At 42.5% G+C, this 18,616-nt stretch overlaps 1 protein-coding gene across 1 annotated transcript in view; it reads left to right on the top strand.

Moving 5' to 3' along the window:
• GADL1 (glutamate decarboxylase like 1) overlaps positions 1 to 18,616 on the top strand; it is a 657,207-nt gene that overhangs the window by 373,359 nt on the left and 265,232 nt on the right. The window contains exons 9-11 of the mRNA XM_073568647.1: positions 5,663 to 5,779; positions 9,726 to 9,790; positions 11,367 to 11,448. Coding sequence (XP_073424748.1) covers positions 5,663 to 5,779; positions 9,726 to 9,790; positions 11,367 to 11,448 — 264 coding nt within the window. The remainder of the gene's footprint in view (positions 1 to 5,662; positions 5,780 to 9,725; positions 9,791 to 11,366; positions 11,449 to 18,616) is intronic.

The following is an 18,616-nucleotide window of genomic DNA, read 5'->3' as shown; positions in this document are numbered from 1 at the left end:
GGAAACATTCTTTTACGTGTCCTCAACTGAGGGACCAAGGGCTGGTTGCTGTGCTGATAGGGGGTGGAATATGGAGAACAGGACAAACTGCTGGATTGTGAGTGAGGTATATGACTAGATGTTATGGTGGATTGAGAAAGATGTAATGTGCTCTGTGAAACAAAAATAGCAGGCAACGCCACTTCCATAACAGCTGATGGACTCTCAGTCACCCTGACTTCAGGGGTTAAACAAAAGGAGATCCTGCGGTCGGAGACCTGTGTGAGAACATTTTCCACGGTGACAAAGGAGGAAGAAGCAGCAGATGAGGTTGATGGGATATACTGTGGTTGTCAAGGCCCACTAGTCCACATTTTAGCGCAGTGAGATTCCCAGACTAGGGTAAGTTGACCACGCATCTGCCGGTTCATGCATGTAGTTTTCAAATTATTGTAATTTTTGTCTATACTGAGTTGTTTTTTGCAAAGTTGGCAGAGAAGATGAGTTGAGTCTCAAAATAGGCCCAGGCTAGGCAGCCCTTGCCACCCCTGTGAACTGCTGTTTCATGACCACTGCAGGCCACAGCCACAGTAGTAAAGTATAGGAGTAACCCCGGCACACTAATAACATGAAAGTAAAGTCTTCTCAACGACAGTCTTTAATTGTTGTGATTTTATTGATTGTGAAAAAAAGGGTGGTGTTACAATCCAAAAAAGGGTGGTGTTACAATCCAACGTTTCAGCTCTACTTCTCGAGCTTTCATCAGGGATATGACTACAATATATACAATAAAAGAACAAAAATCAATAAATAAACTTTATAAAGTATTATAAAACCAAAAATCTAGTGATAGGTGATACATAAGGTGGGGACAGTGTCATACATCCTTTGTGAAGGTGTGTATGGATCTATAATGATGTGAGGCCAGTGAGTATGTATTGTGGTGTGTTACGGTGAACATGTGAGAGGTTGAACAGAGGAATAGAGTGAAGGTGTAAGGAGTTGAAAAGCATGAATGTGTAGGTAGTGTTGAGAAAGGGCATTAGGGGACAGTGAAGTGGAGTGGGAATAAAAGTGAGGTCATCTAAGGAGGCAGTGTGTAAGGGGTGCTCTTGGAAATGTTAAGGCATAAGGTATAAATACCTAGATCCTTGGTTTTGAGGTGTGTGTATAAGTGGTATAGGTTTGCCTTTGTAATCCAACTGCTGGAACGGTACCTATAGTAACCACTGAGAAAGGGTATAGGTTAAGGAATAGCAAGGTACTATAGGTACCGTTCCAGCAGCTGGATTACAAAGGCAAACCTATACCACTTATACACACACCTCAAAACCAAGGATCTAGGTATTTATACCTTATGCCTTAACATTTCCAAGAGCACCCCTTACACACTGCCTCCTTAGATGACCTCACTTTTATTCCCACTCCACTTCACTGTCCCCTAATGCCCTTTCTCAACACTACCTACACATTCATGCTTTTCAACTCCTTACACCTTCACTCTATTCCTCTGTTCAACCTCTCACATGTTCACCGTATCACACCACAATACATACTCACTGGCCTCACATCATTATAGATCCATACACACCTTCACAAAGGATGTATGACACTGTCCCCACCTTATGTATCACCTATCACTAGATTTTTGGTTTTATAATACTTTATAAAGTTTATTTATTGATTTTTGTTCTTTTATTGTATATATTGTAGTCATATCCCTGATGAAAGCTCGAGAAGTAGAGCTGAAACGTTGGATTGTAACACCACCCTTTTTTGGATTGTAACACCACCCTTTTTTTCACAATCAATAAAATCACAACAATTAAAGACTGTCGTTGAGAAGACTTTACTTTCATGTTATTAGTGTGCCGGGGTTACTCCTATACTTTAGTCTTGTTTTTTCCCAGAGCACCTAAGTTGGGGTTTGAGCCTGTCATATCTATTTTATACAGCCACAGTAGTGACTGACGATGCAATGCTTTTCGTGATTGCATCACTCCATGTCTAAGCGGCAAGCTGCAAAATAACATCATCGTCTTCCTCCTTATCCACCTTCTCTGCTGAGCTACTTAGCTGCATGACTGTGGGTTCACACCAAGTGGGTTCTACAACCTCATCATCATCCTCTCTGTTTTCCCACTCCTCGCCATGAGTCACCCTGCTCCCCTTCCTGCCCTGACAACTCAGCACTGTGTGCATGTGCTTCAGGTATCTGAGTGTCATCAGGATCATCTACAAGGTGTACCGCTGTGTGGCTGTCAAAGAAAGTAGCCCATCCAGTAATAAATGTTGTCAGTTGTCTTTGGATAGGACATGCTGGTGTTTGTTCCAGGGGCGGACATACCGCATGTGCAGCTGGTATGGCCGTACCGGGGCTCAGAGGTGGAGGGGGGCCCCTGCAGGACAGCTAATAATGTGGCAATCTGGCCTGTTTATCTGGCTCCGGGGGGCCCCTGGCCAGATTGCCCTCATGTGCGAGAGGCAGGAGAGATCACTGCTGCTTTGCTGCCTGCAAGAGAAAATGGCAGTGGAGCGGAGCTTCAGTGATCCTTCCTGCTCCCTGCCTGCACTTCATGTCTCTCACACAGCAGAGCGGCTGGATGACATCATCATTCAGCTCTGTGGTTGTGCCAGAGAGAGAAAGCTGCCGGCGATGGTAATGCTGCAGGAGAGCGTGCAGAGAGGTGAGAGGTGCTGTGTGTGTCGCTGTGGGGGAATGTGCAGAAAGGTGAATGGTGCTGTGTGTAGGTGAAGGAGAAGGCAATGATGGGGAGAAGGCAATGATAGGGTGACGGAGAGGGCAATGATGGGGGTGGTGGGGAGAAAACACTGATGGTAGCAGTTGAAAGGACAATGATGGGGTGATGGGGAGGAGGAAATTATGTGGCAGTGAAAAAGGCAATAATGCGGGTGGTGGGGGAGGAGGTGATGGAGGTGGTGGAATTGGCAATTATAGAGGTGGTAGTGGAAAGGACAATGATGGTGGAAAGGGCAATGATGGGAGTGGTGGAGGAGGAAGAAATGATGGAAGTGGGGGAATGGGAAATGATGGGGTGGTGGGGAGAAAGCAATGATGGAGATGGTGACGAGGGCAATGATTGGTGTGGGGGAGAGGACAACAATGGGATCTGAGGGGAGGAGGACAATGATGGCTGTGGAGTATTGAGATGGGAGGAAGGGGGATTTATAATGGATTTAGAAACAGGGAAGGTGGAGAAAGATGCTATTATCGCTTATTATGTCTAACACAGTCCCTTAGTAAATAGTGTACTCACTTATTATGTATAGCACCATTCCTCAGTATATAGGAAAGAAAAAAGAACATGATTAAGACCTGAGGCGTCAAAACGCGCTGTTCTGTAGTCATCCGACAGATATGCTGTACCTGCTGGAATTTTAATATGCAATGGCACAATAAAATGGATTTTTAATTTTCCATTCCTGGCGCTGGAACTTCTTCTTTCTTTTTTCTTTCCTATTATTGATTGACTGCCTAGTCAAATCCGTGCGCAGGATCTGGATCCTACCAGCAAGGCAGTGCGGTGAGCTGGATTAATTTCTCCTTTTTTTATTCCTCAGTATATAGTGTATTCACTTTTTATGATGCCATCCCTTAATATATATCTTCCTCTGCTGTTATGTACAGTGATGTCTCTTACATAGTGTATTCTTGTTATTTATGTTATTCACAGTCCCCTCTTTTATTACATAGTCCCTCACTTGCTAGATATAAAATGACTGCTGATGGAGGAGCCGGTGACCAGATTACCAGTCCATCAGCTCCTCCATTAGAAAAGAAGCTTTCCCATGCTCCATCAGCCATCATTGCATTATACAGCCAACAAGACAGGACGGTATGTAATAAAAAACAAGGCTCTATATAATCCAATATGTAAGGGACGGTGCTGTATATAACAATAATAAGGGATGGCAATTTACATAATAAAGGAGATGATTTAATATATATACAGTTATGTGTGTGGCTATATATATATACATATACACACACAGTGGGTATGGAAAGTATTCAGACCCCCTTAAATTTTTCACTCTTTGTTTCATTGCAGCCATTTGGTAAATTCAAAAAAAAGTTCATTTTTTTTCTCTCGGCACCCCATCTTGACTGAAAAAACAGAAATGTAGAAATTTTGCAAATTTATTGAAAAAGAAAAACTGAAATATCACATGGTCATAAATATTCAGACCCTTTGATCAGACACTCATATTTAAGTCACATGCTGTCCATTTCCTTGTGATCCTCCTTGAGATGGTTCTACTCCATCATTGGAGTCCAGCTGTGTTTAATTAAACTGATAGGACTTGATTTGGAAATGGTCTCCTGCCTCCACAACACTTTTACAACAAACTGTAAGGTCAATTACACATATGACAGGATCCTTTCTAACTGTATGACAACTTGCATCAGCAGTGGCCTCTTTGCGCTGTTGCACTGACAAAATGGCACCAACAAAACAGCATGTTCGCTTTCTTTATGGAGAGGGACATGTGATATAGGCAGCCAATGACAGAAGCCCTTGAGTCTGGACTATGTGGATGGTTTCTGCACCCTGATTGGCTGCAAATGTACTCACATTAAGTTAGTTAAAAAATATTACACTCTGCCGCTCCTCTGACAAATACACACCTTCTACCATCATAAAACACCCCCCCGCTCATCAGACAGCACCATTATCCTAGCCAAAGTCCTAGCAAAAGCCTTAATTGAAATGTGATCATTTATCGAACTGTGACCGAATTTTGTCAACTTTGGGGGAAAGTGCTTGGAAATCAGAACACGAATCCAAATGAGCTATGATTGTGCTGAATTTGAGATTGGCGAAGTTTTCTGAACAAGTTTGCTTATCGCTATTCGGCAGCCAATGACAGAAGCCATTGTGTCTCGATGATGTTGCCGGTGGTTTCTGCGTCCTTATATATATAGATTGCCGCTACTCTTACCTCTCCCCACCCCCTCCCCTTATCAATCACATCCCTCACCTCTCATAATATAGTACCACTATCCTGGCCTAAGTCCTAACAAAAGTATTAGTGGAAATTCGATCATTTACCGTACTTTGGCAGAATTTTGCCAATTTAAAAAAAAAAAAATAAGAGGGAATAAAAACACGAATCCAAATGTGCAACGTTCATGTCAAAATTTAGATTGGTGAACATATTTTGAATAAGTTTGCTCATCTCTAGTTGTTACTTAGGTCTGGTGAGAATTTAATTCCAATAGCACCTTTAGAAATATATATAAAAAATAACATCAGCCATTGGCTTTCCTTCTGCTACTTATGAAAATTACAGGGGAACTCGTGCCACTTATTTTAATTTTTTTATTTATTATCAAGTACAGTAAAATACACACCCAAGGTAACCTTAGTGCAAATCCTCCAGGTGTTCCATCAGCTGGAAACTCCAGCAATCTTAAAATGTTCCTCAAAGTTTCCCATGAGGTTTCCAAGCCTCACAGGTGACAGGAGACCTGGCGGCACTGAATTCTGTGAATCCTAAAGGTTATCCAAGTTCAAGCCATGATAGCTCCAGTGCCAGACTGTTGAATGCCGGACTCGCAGGCTTTTATCAGTTCAGCACTGTCACTTGGATAGCAAGAGAAACAGTTGCTATGATTACATTAAATATCTAAAATAAACTTGCTCTACCCTATTTTTTACAGGGAGCTGTGCCTTTCCTTGTTGTTGCCACATCTGGTACTACAGTGTTAGGAGCATTTGATCCTTTGGATGAGATTGCAGACATCTGTGAAAAGCATAAACTATGGTTCCACGTTGATGTAAGTTAGTAGAGCCTGTATTATGGCTTTATACTTTAACCCCTTTCCGACATGTGCCGACTTGTGCCTTAATAATACACACATGTTGAACTCCCCCTGTTTGGTGTGGGCCTCGGCACTAAGTCCCGCACCTTTCCTGGCACATGACAGATGATCTATACAGATGACAATCTCTGACAGTGGCATTTAACCTGAGCTTATAGGAAGCATGTCACTGGCTCCGCCACTCAGTGACCCCATCACATGATCTCAGGTCACCGATGGGTCAGCAGCAGCAGACCTCTATGGTTGCCATTTCCAGACTCCTATGAGCACCGCTCTGTGGTTGGCGCTCATAGTAAGTGAGCATTTCTGCTACACACAGGCGATCTGATCATCAAGGATAATAGAAAAAATTTGAGTCCCCCTCAACAGAACTGGATTTTTTTTTATCTTTTCCTTTTGCAAAAGAAAATATAGTACGTACAAAAGAAAATTTTCATGGTCGACATAGTCGACGCATTTCGACTGCACTAAGCAGTCTTACTCATGATGGAAGGCCAGGGCAAGGCCGGTGTCTGAGCCCAAGGTGGATAAGCATAGCGCAACTGGGTGAGCTGGAATCAAGTTTTTGTGTATCTGATCATCGCCTATGTGTAGCAGAGGTGATCAAAGTACTGCAGCTTCTAGTCTCCCATGGAGACTTTTGAAGCATGCAAAAAGTAAAAAAAAATTTTTAAAAATATAAAAAAAATAAAAAATATATAAAGTTCAAATCATCCCCCCTTTCTCCCTATTCATGATAAAACAAGAAAAAAATCAAATATACACATATTTGGTATCGCCAAGTTCAGAATCGCCCGATCTATCAATATAAAAAAATAGCACAATCGCTAAATGACGTAACTAGAAAAAATTCATAATGCAAGAATTATTTTTTTTTTGGTCACCACTACATTACAATAAAATGTAATAACAGGCAATCATTTTTATTGATACCATTTTGGTGTAGATACGATCTTCTGAAAGAAGATGCAATGTTGTAGCGACCAATAAAAACTAAATTCTGACTTTTCAAATTTTTTCTCTTTACGTCATTTATGGATGGGGTTAATTCTTTTTATATATTGATATATCGTAGCTCACTTGCTATGGGCATCGACCTGGATGGCGCTCATAAAAATCCAGAAATAACAATTACAGGGGCCGGCTGCAGACTCTGGGTTGTCATGCCAACCCATTGGCGACCCATGGTCATGTGACACAGTGCCGATGGGTGGGTTTAGTGGCGCATTTCCAGCGTGAGCATATCAAATGCAGCTGTGAGAATTTATAGAGGCATTTAACATGTTAACAGCTGCAGGTTGAACCATGAATCCACCCGCGGCTGTTAGGGGCACATGTCAACTGTTCAAATCAGCTGACAGGTGCTGGAAAGGTTGCAGGCTCACCACCGGAGGCCACAACAAACAGTGGGGAGCCCACCTTAGACGTTACTATCATCTAAAGTGAGAAAGGGGTTAATGGAGCACTTCCAGATTTACAAGATGTTCCCCTCTAAAAATAAAAATGCAAATCACAAATACATATGAGTCCTTGACTCGTAATTTTGTGGCCATTACACAAAATTTGAGGATCTTTAAACATTTCAGATTACGAAGATTGACAACATTTTATGTAAACTAAAAAGTAGCTGTAGTAATAATAATGATAATTTTCTTGAAAAATATCTCATGAGTTTATGAAGACTCACAACATTTTATGTTAAAATGTTACAAATGTTGCAACATTTTATGTAAACTCATGGGTTTCTAAGGCCTCTTTCACACATCAGTTTTTTGCCTTCAGGCGCGATCCGGCTTTTTTTTGTAAAACCGGATCCGGCAAAATGCAATGCCGGATCCAGTTTTTCCCCATTGACTTGCATTAGCGCCGGATCGTGCCGGATGGCATTGCGTTTCATCCATTTTTTGCCGGATCCGGCAACTTGTCTCATTCCGGCATCTGGAAAAAACGGCTACTGTAACGTTTTTTTTCTCCGGCGAAAAAGCCGGAAGCGCCGGATGCGGCGCTTCCAGCTTTTTGCTACAATGAAAGTCTATGGGCGCCGGAATGCGCCGGATCCAGAAAAAGACGGATCCAGCCACCGGATCCGTTTTTTAAGTCTGCGCATGCTCAGATCCAATTGGCCAGCCCCCAGGAACAGAGACGGATCCAGCAAAAAAAAGGATCCGTTTCTACAGTTCTCCAAAATTTATGCCGGATCCGTTTTTTCTAAAAATAGCCGGATCCTGCCTGACGTCAAAAAACTGATGTGTGAAAGTAGCCTAAGAGTATGGCAAGGATTTTTATGTTTATATTCCCCTTTTCCTGACTTTCAACAGGACTTCAAAAAGGTACTCTCACAAAGACTACCCCATTTTTAAAGACGCACTCCTCCCATCAAAGTTGTTATCCTCTTAGTACAGTATATTGCAATCATCATATTAGATAGTGCTTTGTACTTACAATTAATCATTTTGCTTTACTACCCAGTAAATTTGTCTCTTTTTTCTGCTCTGATAGGAAGTCTTTTGTCCCTGCATGAATCATTCCTCTCTTCAACTCCTGATCCAGTTGCTCCCTCCTTCCCCCCCCCTCCATGGACCTTTGCAGTGACTTATGACTCATACAGGGCAAACAGATTTCTTGTTTCTACATAGATATTAGAAGGATTCAGCTAGTCAGTTTTTAATCAAATGATGTCATAGATCTAAAGATCTAACTGAAAGCAAAATAATTTACTGGTTAGAAAGGCAAAATGAGCAATTGTTAAGTACACAACTCTATATAATATGATGACTGCAATATATTGTAGGGATCCTACTCGCTCAGGTGCAGCGGGAGACAGTCAGGAGGCCGATTCCTTTACAGTTCATGTGGTTTATTACATCATAAACCCATCAGGCAGCAAGTAACAAAGAAAATAGCCTTTAGATTAGGCAAAAGCAAACAGCAATGTCCGTTAACTCAGGCTCAGACCTGGAGCTTCAATACCCACGGGAGGCTAAGTCCTCCCCACCTACAGCTGCCTGATTCAGGAGCAGGCCACATTATAAGAGTGTAGCCACACCCACGAACCCAGAAGCTGACTGGTCACGTGACTGTGACCTCACCACAGGTCCTTGCAAAACAATAATAATACAGCAATATATGTTATGTCTTACATTACGAAGACAAGCCATCTCTGAGACACATATCTCCCATCGATTACACAACCCTTAGACACGCCACAATATTTAGAGGGTAAAATTGTTGATGGGACGAGGAGTGCTTCTTCTAATAGTTTTCACCATGGTAATGGGCTGGTTGCTGTGGTTCTGGCTTTTCTGACAGCTGACCATTAGCTCTGGTCACCAGGGACATCCACAGGCTAAGTTCACATGAGCATATTTCAATAACTGTATACAAACTATAATGTCTGGACTGACTAAGGGTCTCTTGACCCAAGCTTACAGGCTCATAGGCACATATAGGGCTGTAGTTTTGTGTGAGGAGACCAGATATTAGTTTGGACATTAAAGACCATGAAATAGACTTGTGTGAACACAGTCTTTAGATAAATGATATTCTCAAGTCCATTCTAATAAATAACAGACTCTGTAAAGAACTGTATTTACCAGAGTAGTACTCTCTGGCTCATAGAGTGGGTCCCCGGTGGTGGTCTCCTGTACGACAAGCACATGCACTTTTTAGGCATATGGGATGGAATTGTTTTCATGAGGCAATCCATTTAAAGAGCTAAATAAAAGTAAAGTTTGTAATACATTCACTAAAAATTTTCTTAAATCTGTATTGTGACTATTCCGAATAATACAGCTACTTATTACTACAGATTACATTGCTTCTGTATTAAAGAGACTGCCAGTTACATACATTTTTATTTTATTATTATTTTGCTTTTATATCTATATACATCTGTTTGTAGGCATCTTGGGGAGGATCAGCGCTACTCTCACGAAAATATAGGAAACTGCTGCATGGAATAACCAGGTTTGTGCAGATTCCTTCATCGAGTTAGGTCTCATTCTGATGTTAATGATTTTTTGCCGAACTTAAAAAATGGTTAGATTTTTATCAGTGTTTGGTTATGAATTTTATAATTGTTTTGGTCAGTGTTTTACCAATGATTTTCTTGCTTGTAAAAATAAAAGAAAAATTACAAAGCTTCTCTTGCCCATTGCAATGTTAATTACTGTTCAGTCAGCACAGGAATGGCATCCATGTGCTGTCTGTGATTTTTATGGACTCATAGACTTACATTAGCAAATTTGATCTGTGACTCAGGGCTTAGTCAGACGGCTGTATTATATGGATGATGATCGCATCGCAGTGTTTGGACTGGCCGTCAGCTTTCCTGACCCGAGCATAGCAGCATGTATTTCTATGTGGCTGTCACATTTAAGGTACTGTCACACTAAGTGATATCGCTAGCAATATCGCTATAACTTGTGACGTTATAGCGATATTGCTAGCGATATCGCTGTGTCTGATACTTACCTACGACCCGCTCCCCCGCTGGTTATCGCTGATTGCGCGAGAACGTTCAGGACCGTTTCTCATAGTCAGCTTCCTGCGGTGCTTCCTGTGGAGAGACGAGCGACGAGCGTGGAGTCGGGCGGGAGGACGCAGGATCGCCTAGTGTGACAAGTAAGTAGCGACCCCCGTCCCCAGCGATGTCGCTGGTGAGATCTGCCTGTGTGGCAGCTCACTATCGACCACTTAGCAATGTATCAGCGATCCTGACCGCGTCATATCGCTGGTCAGGATTGCTGGTACATCGCTAAGGCCTCTTTCACACTTCAGTTTTTTGTGTCAGTTAAAATCCACCAAAAAGGCGGAAGAGCGGATCCATTCCTAACTGATGTGAACGGATGCCACAGGATCCGTTTTGTGACGGATCCTCAGAATGAAGAATTTTAAAGGAACCGCTGGCCGGGAAGGGGAGCGAGAGAGAGAGAGAATTTTTTCGTCCGGCAGAAAGCATATCAGGGTTAATTTTCTCCTTGACTTCCTTTCTCCGGGCATGCGCAATGTAAAATCGGATCCAACAAGAAAAAAAGTTGCATGATCCGTCCAAGCATGCCGGCGGACGAAAAAAATTTGGAGGATCCTCACAAAAACGGATCCAACGGATGGCCATCCGTCAAGATCCGCCAGTAATGCAACTCAATGGGCAAAAAAACGGATCCGCAAAAAAAAATGGCGGATCCGTTTTTTTCAAAACCTGGCGGATTTTGACTGATGGTCAAAAACGGAAGTGTGAAAGAGGCCTTAGTGTGACAGTACCTTTATGTCAGGAGAGCCGCCGGCCAGTCCATACAGTGCAATGTTATATCTGTGTTATACGGTCATCTGACTGTGCCCTAAGATGAAAAGACAGATGTGTCTTAGTTTATTTTTGAGGACCACATGGTTCGCAAAAAGATATGGCATTTACACAATGCTATACACAATAATGGGTATGAATTCTGTCAAAAACGGATATTTGAATGAGACCTAATATCGCATGGAACAATCTGGCTGACAAGAAGAACATTTCATAACAGCATTATGTATTGTCTAATAGGGCTGATTCAGTGGCATGGAATCCTCACAAAATGTTAATGGCCGGAATCCAGTGCTGTGCTCTGCTGGTGAAAGACAATACGGTAAGACAGATAATTATGTTAAAGAGGAACTCTCTCTCTCTTTTTCATTCTCTTCAGATACATAGCTATGTTTAATTTGTTTTGAAAAAAAGAAAATTATAGCGATCCCAAACAAATAGGTGAATAAATAAATATAAATGAAGCTTTTTTACAATCAACTTTAAATTACAATGTGATAAAGCAGCAAACGCATTGTAAAATTTGGTCCCTCACTTGTTCGTAGAGAAGGTGACCCAATGGGGAAACCTATAAAGAAAATGTTAGAATATGCTTAAAATAAGTGACATACTCACATATGCTGTACTTTGCTAGAATTCAGTGTCCCAGAAAACATGTCAAAATGAAGTAATATGAATCAAAAACCACACTGGTAGTAGGACATTTGAAATTTTTGTATTGACTCCATATCTAGACTCAGTGTTTTAGCTTAAATTGCTGCAAAAGAAAATCAGGCAAAAAACATCAAAAGAAAACCTGATTATTTTTTTCTGGAAAAAAAATATATATCCATTTGAAATTTCCCAAAATTTGGCTTTTGGAGCAATGTGAGGTTATCCAAAAAAGACTTAATGGCCATATATTTAATTTACTCTACACTCCAGAAATCTAACAAATTAAAACAATACAATAGTGCGGATCAATTGGTGGAGGATTAAGTTTGAATCAAATTTCATGAAATTTGCAGTTTCACAAAAACTCGAATATTTTAAGATTAGATTTGCAGTTCGCAAAGAAAAAAAAACTTGTCCGGCACCATTTTTAACATTGCTGAAGTTTCAGACATTAGGCAAACATAGTGGTGTCAGTAAGGTTATCACAGTTCAAGGCCAATAAACTACAGTAACCTTACTGATGTCACCGCTTGCAGCATGTGAAATTACTGCCAGTTCTCATGCTGCCAGCAGTTATGCCAGTTAGGTTACCGCAGTTCATTGGCTGTGAACGGCTATAACCTTACTGGCATCACTACCCGTTACAGCAGCCAGATTCAGACGCTATTCTCAGTGTGTTTCGGCAGCCGTGCTAAGTTGTCATATTACTGATGTCACCGCTCAGCACAGCAGAGTCGGAGATCATCATGAGACCTCCTTGTTATGGATTTATGGTGGACACCTTTGGATTATTTTATTTTTTAATGGTATTAAATGGGTCAAAGAGGGTTGGGGAGTGCATTTTGCAATAACAGGACTTTTCTCTGTGTGTATATTTCTTTAGACTACAGAGTTAGTAATGAGGGGGGTGTGATAGCTGCCTCTCCAGTACTAACCTCTGAGCTTGATGTCGGTGAGTTTTGCACAGGTAACATCAACCCCAAAACCATTATCCAGATTGCCAACACACTAGTGCAATTGGGAAGAGCCATTTCTGGGATGGCAGAGGACAGGTGTTATTAGTCTAGAAAGAGACCAATATCCATGGCCACTTACCAGCCTATTAATATCATCCTGCAGCTGTCTGCTTAGCTTTTGCTGGTTATTAAAAATAGGAGGGGCCCCAAGTCATTTTTTTGGGGTCCCCCTTTTTTATAGCCAGTAAGGGCTACGCAGATTGCGATGAGCTGTTGTTACTAGTGTTGGAAGATCCACGGATGATGGCTCATTCCCATAGCAATAACACCAGCCCCAGCTGTCTCATTTTCCTCAGCTGGTTATTAAAGATAAGGGGGACCCCATGCCATTAAAAAAATATTTATTTAATAGGTTCAAAATGGCTAAATACAGTACCTTTTAGTGCCACATGAAAGGCACTAAAGGGTGCTAGTTTATTATACGTAGAGGACTCCTGACAATAAATATCTACAGGACATCTATCCTATTTATTCTATCTAACTATCTGTCTTTATCTGTATGTAAGATTCTTTTATTACTTAGAAAACTAGCTTTAAGGCCCCTTTACATTTAGCGATGCACCAGCGATCCCGACAACGATATGACCAGGTCAGGATCGCTGGTGCATCGCTAAATGGTCGCTAGTGAGCTGCCACACAGGCAAATCTCACAGCGATGCAGCAGCGATACAGCGGTCGTTACTTACCTTTCAGACACGGCGATCCTGACGTCCTTCTGCCTGCGTCCACGCGGCGTTCGTCGGCGCCAGCAGGAATCCCAGCAGGAAGCGCCCGACGAGAAATGGAGCTGCGGGATCTCGCGCGATCAACGACAGACAGCGGGGGAGCTGGTCGGAGGTAAGTATCACACATAGTGATATCGCTAGCAATATCGCTGCTGCGTCACCAAATCGGTGATGCTTTAGCGATATTGCTAGCGATATCGCTATGTGTAAAACCCCCTTTAAATGACAGAGAATTACTGTATGCAAGAGATGATGTTAAAAGCACATTGCATATGCATGTCATACGAACGTCAAATAGATGATAGTTGAGAAAAGTCGCATTGTATTCGCATGACACTTGTCCTTGATTTCAGGAACAACATTGGAGCGACTTCATTAACACAAATGAGTGCGAGCCCTTATGGGCAGTGAGGTTCTCTCACTCCCTTCTCCCCCACTTCTATTTTACAAGAATTGCAATTCAATTAAAAGGAAGTACGAATTTTGTGGAGTAAAGTCGTCGAATTCAGATTTACAATGCAGTATGTGCTTTAGCAGAGATTTTGTTATATTTTCTAGTCTATAAATGCATTTTGCTTCCCACAAGTTGATTAATCCATTTAATCTTCCTTACAATGTTAAATCATCTTATTTTCTTTCCTATTGTATCTGCCAGAAATACCAGATGAAAAAAAAAATCAGCTTCCTATTTGTTTTCAAATGAAAGGTTTTCAGCATACATTTATATCTGTCACTGTGTTAATTGAATTATTTAGTGCCTGATGACAATTACGCGGTTCCCTGCCACCTACGTCCTCCTAATAAGCTCTTATGTTGCATCTCACCGTTTGCTACAGTAGACTGCAGAGCCCTCTAATTTTCATCTGCTGCTCAGTTCTTTTGTTACTCAGAGTCCTTCATAGTAATTTAGTATCATCAATATTTATCTATCACCATGATTTGCTTCAATGAGGCAAAGCTCTTTGCTGTTTTTTTTTAATATTTAGGTAGTTTTACCTGATTAATAGCTAATACATATAAAAAATAGAATCGTTCATTAAAGCTAGTGGGTCACATTGAAGCTTATTAAATCTGCTCATGTATCCGCTTCCAAATGTTGCACACACTAGTAGAGTTACGTTGATTGCGGCACTTTGCCAGTTTTCACTCTTTAATTTACGTGGCTGCTTCCGTATATTTAGATACTCCAGCAATCACACTGTGTATGGTTTCTTTAGCAAGCAGCACTTTTCTTCTTCATAGGAACAGATTTGTCTTTGTTATGCCTTGATATATTTGCTCTTAAGCTGCACTGACACCAAGCATGCCGACTGTTCATCAGGCGGGCTATCATTTCAAGGAAACGAGAAAGCTGCAGATGGTGGGTAGCATTACAGCAGCAAGAACCAAGCAGGATTATGACATACTGTAGTATCTTTTGGCGTCCACAGCTTGATTAGCTAATCTCGCTCTTGTCTTTAGATAAAAAGTGCAATCACTCTTGGAAACTTGAGCTGAAGTTTAGAAAGATTGGAAGAGTTTGTTTCTGACAGGGTTCGCTGCCTAAAATCATAGACTCCATGTTTACGACTATCATTTTCTGCATTTAAATTCCCTTCATAATCCTAATATAGAGATGAGTGAGGATTTTATGCCACTCAAAATTGTGCTAAATTTTTAGGAATTCACTGTACCCTGTAAATTTTGTAAATTTTACGATTTGTGGAAATAACCTAAAATGTCTGCTGCTAGTCTACACATGTTAACGGCTGGCGGAACGCACCAAATAATAAAAATGACAATGAGGTGCGTTCGCAGCCTGGGGTCCACCGTGCAGAGATGTAGAACTGCTGCTCGGTAATTGCGGAGGCTATACGGCAAGCAATAAATGAACACATGTGGGTTAGCGTCACCCGTTGTGTACAGAAGCGAGTTCTGTTACTTCACAGAACCGCGGTGCCGCTCAAAGTAAATGCCAAAGCCTGTTAAGCTCACAGGGCTCAGCCAGATGAGCGCTAGAATACGGACACAGGACTCTGCCACAAGGAAACGGGATTAGAGTCCTTCTGGTCCACTAGCGCTCAGCGCCACTGCAGCGGTGCCAGTAAGGAATATAATCACAGATAAGCGTGCAGGTGTGCACAGAGCCGCTCAGGCAGACACCTCTAATCGCCCAGGGTTGGGCCAGACAAGCGCACAGGTTGTGCAAGGCGCTGCACAGGCAGTATCTGCCACTTGCCGCGGTACGATAGTGCCCTGCAGTGGGCAACCCCATCAGACGCTAGTGTGTGCAGAGTACTAGGAGCACAGTGGCGTGAGAATAGCCATCCATTGGCGCTGACTCTAACTCTGAATCCCTAACCAACATGCGTATCCAAGGGAAGGGAGTTATAATAAGTCAGTCACCAGATACATGAATCCATCATCATACACACAAATAAGCATTAGAGTCTATACTAGCGCATAGCCGAGTGACCATGCGACTCTTTTATAGCGGCGTACTTCCGGGACCTTCCCAGTGGACCAATCCAAGCAGGAACGGGACCTGCGCATGTGACCTCCAACCTCCTATGAGAGGTCATCCCACAGGCATGATCAGTAAGCAAAAGACAGGACTTAGTCCCAAAAGCATCTGCTTGCTGCTGACTCAAGCATGGTGTTATAGCAGAGCGAGAAGGAGTGACCAGATGCGTAGCATTATCCTGGGCAAGACGCCAGGACCACTGTCTCTGCTGAGCAGCAATCTCTGCGGCTGCAGAGGAATGGGAGACCACAGAGGACATGGCTTAAGACTACCTCTGTGCAGTGGGGGGAAACTCGATGCCTAACACACATTTTAGAAGATTTCATAAGCCAGAGAAAAATCACATGACAGTGGAATAAACTTTTACATGAAAATCTTAATTCACCAAAATGCAGATATTTTGTATTTGACTTCCATGCTGAACAGTAAAATGGCCCCAAAAGGTTAAACAAAAAAGATACACTCACATTACTGCTCACATCTTTGGCTCCTCCACGCCTCACCATCACTTATCCAACCCTTGCTGCATCTTCTTATCACCGAGTGCTGAAATTACTGGTCCTTTCACATTAGGCCAGGACTTCTGGCTCTGATGAGGCCCTGGATGATACTGCGCCTGTGTGCACAATGTCCTGAAGTTATTAAAAATCCTGATCCTCTCATCTCTAAAGCTGACCCATAGTAGCTTGCGATTATCACATCACATGGTATAGAACTGCGACTCAGGAAGGACTATCGTAGCCTGTATAAAAGCAGAAGTAGGAAATGGAGCATTCATTTTGTGATGAATTTAAAAAGTGAGGTCATCATAATCATAGAAATAGAGAGAAAAAACCCATAAAGCAAAGATGAGACTAAACAGATAGTAAATGTAACAGCATAACAGTAAAGAAGTGCTAAGGGTTCACCTGGTGAGGTTGCTTCTATAAATTGCAGGTCAGGGTGGACAGCAAGAATAGAAGGCAATTGCACAATGGGCAAGACTTGCAGGATGGCACATAAAACAGTGAAGATCAGGACAGCAGGCAGGCAAACAAGAGGCACCGACTATACCAGAAGATAGATAAAGGAGTGACACAGGACACACAGTAACTGAAGATGTATAATAATTTCTGGACCAGTGGTAGCAATTACAATGTGAGCAAGTCCATAGATGAGGTTATTATGCTTACAGCAAACAAATGTATGAGTCGCTGGCAGTGGTGATGAAGAGGCAGACTTGTTTGTAGAGATAATACAATCTGATGCAGCAGTATTTGAAATGTGAGCAAATCCGCTAACGTGTTTGTTATTCTTACTGCAAACAGTTAGTTGCAGGTCTGAGCCAGGAAGTAAATGCAGATTGTGGAAACAAACAAGAGTTTGCTGAAATGATTGTCAGCTGAGAAAGCTGGTGAGAAAAGCTACAAGGCAAAAGCTAAGGGCTCGCTCACATTGGCATATAACTGGACTGAGATGTTTTATCAGACAATACTCAGCCCAATGTTATGCTATGGCGCAGGGCAGATCTTCTATTATTTTCTCACGATGATTCGGTATGAAAAATCAATTGCAGCATGCTTCAGGTAAATCTGATGATCAGATTATGCGCACCCATACAAGTCTGTGGGTGCGTATGAAACATTGGACTGCACTGAGATGTCATCCTAGTGCAGTCTGACATCTGCAGACACAGAGAATGGAGGAATTAGGTTCTCTGTATGTGGCACCCCTGAGATGTGGTGCCCCTGATAGTACAGTCACCACAGAGGTACTGCACCTCATCCAGAGGTGTGGTATCCCACTCTCAGGTAAGGAGGGAGCACTACCCAGGACCAGGACTCTAACACTCGCACCCAACACACACCAGTTGAGTCAGGGTATCTGGGTGTACCCTTAGGGAGGATGGCCTCATCCCAGGCTGGCTAGGAAAGGGTGATGGGGAGTCAGTGGAGAAGGTAGGAAAAAGGGGAAGAGCTTAGAAGGTGACAGTGAGTGAGCAGTGACAGTTGGTGGGAGGAGTTAGTGCTGAGGTAAAAAGATTGTTCTAGAAAGAGTCAGTCAATCAGAGCGGAGTGAGAGAAGGTGTGAGGGCTGAGAGAGTCTGAGGAGAATGAGTGAGAATGTGAGGGGACAGAGAAGGAGAAGGAGTGCAGTAGGAAAAGCTGGAGAAAGAGTTGTGAGGGGAGCCTGAAGGAAGCACTTGGGAGGACAGAAGGGGTCCTTGTGGCATGGAAAGTGTGGAAGCCACCCGTGAGGCCCGTATCCAGAAGTGGAGGGACCAGGTCGCAGTTAGTGGACTGGCCCCTAACACTAGTGGAGGACTACAAGACTCGGCTAGCAAGCCGGAGGCTGAGGTAACTGTCTGTACCTCAGCTGCAACCACATCCATTCACCAAAACGGCAGCCATATAGGAGCAAGGGGACTCAGAGAATGTTGCCCAAAAAGGTTCGCGGATGCCGGCTTGGGGACACTGTTTGTGAAGGTGCTGGGCAGAAGTGAAAACCAGTACAGTGAGATGGCCAGGAGAGAAATACATAGAATGGAGCACTGGAAAGGTGTATCCCAATCTACCTGGGAGTTTGCTGTACCCCTCACCTGGAGGACACGGC

This window comes from Dendrobates tinctorius, unplaced genomic scaffold, assembly GCF_039654945.1.
Source record: "Dendrobates tinctorius isolate UK_male_01 unplaced genomic scaffold, ASM3965494v1 ptg000005l, whole genome shotgun sequence".
NCBI lineage: Eukaryota > Metazoa > Chordata > Amphibia > Anura > Dendrobatidae > Dendrobates > Dendrobates tinctorius.
Note: the sequence above shows the minus strand (reverse complement) of the source record. Positions and strands in the feature narration are given on the sequence as shown.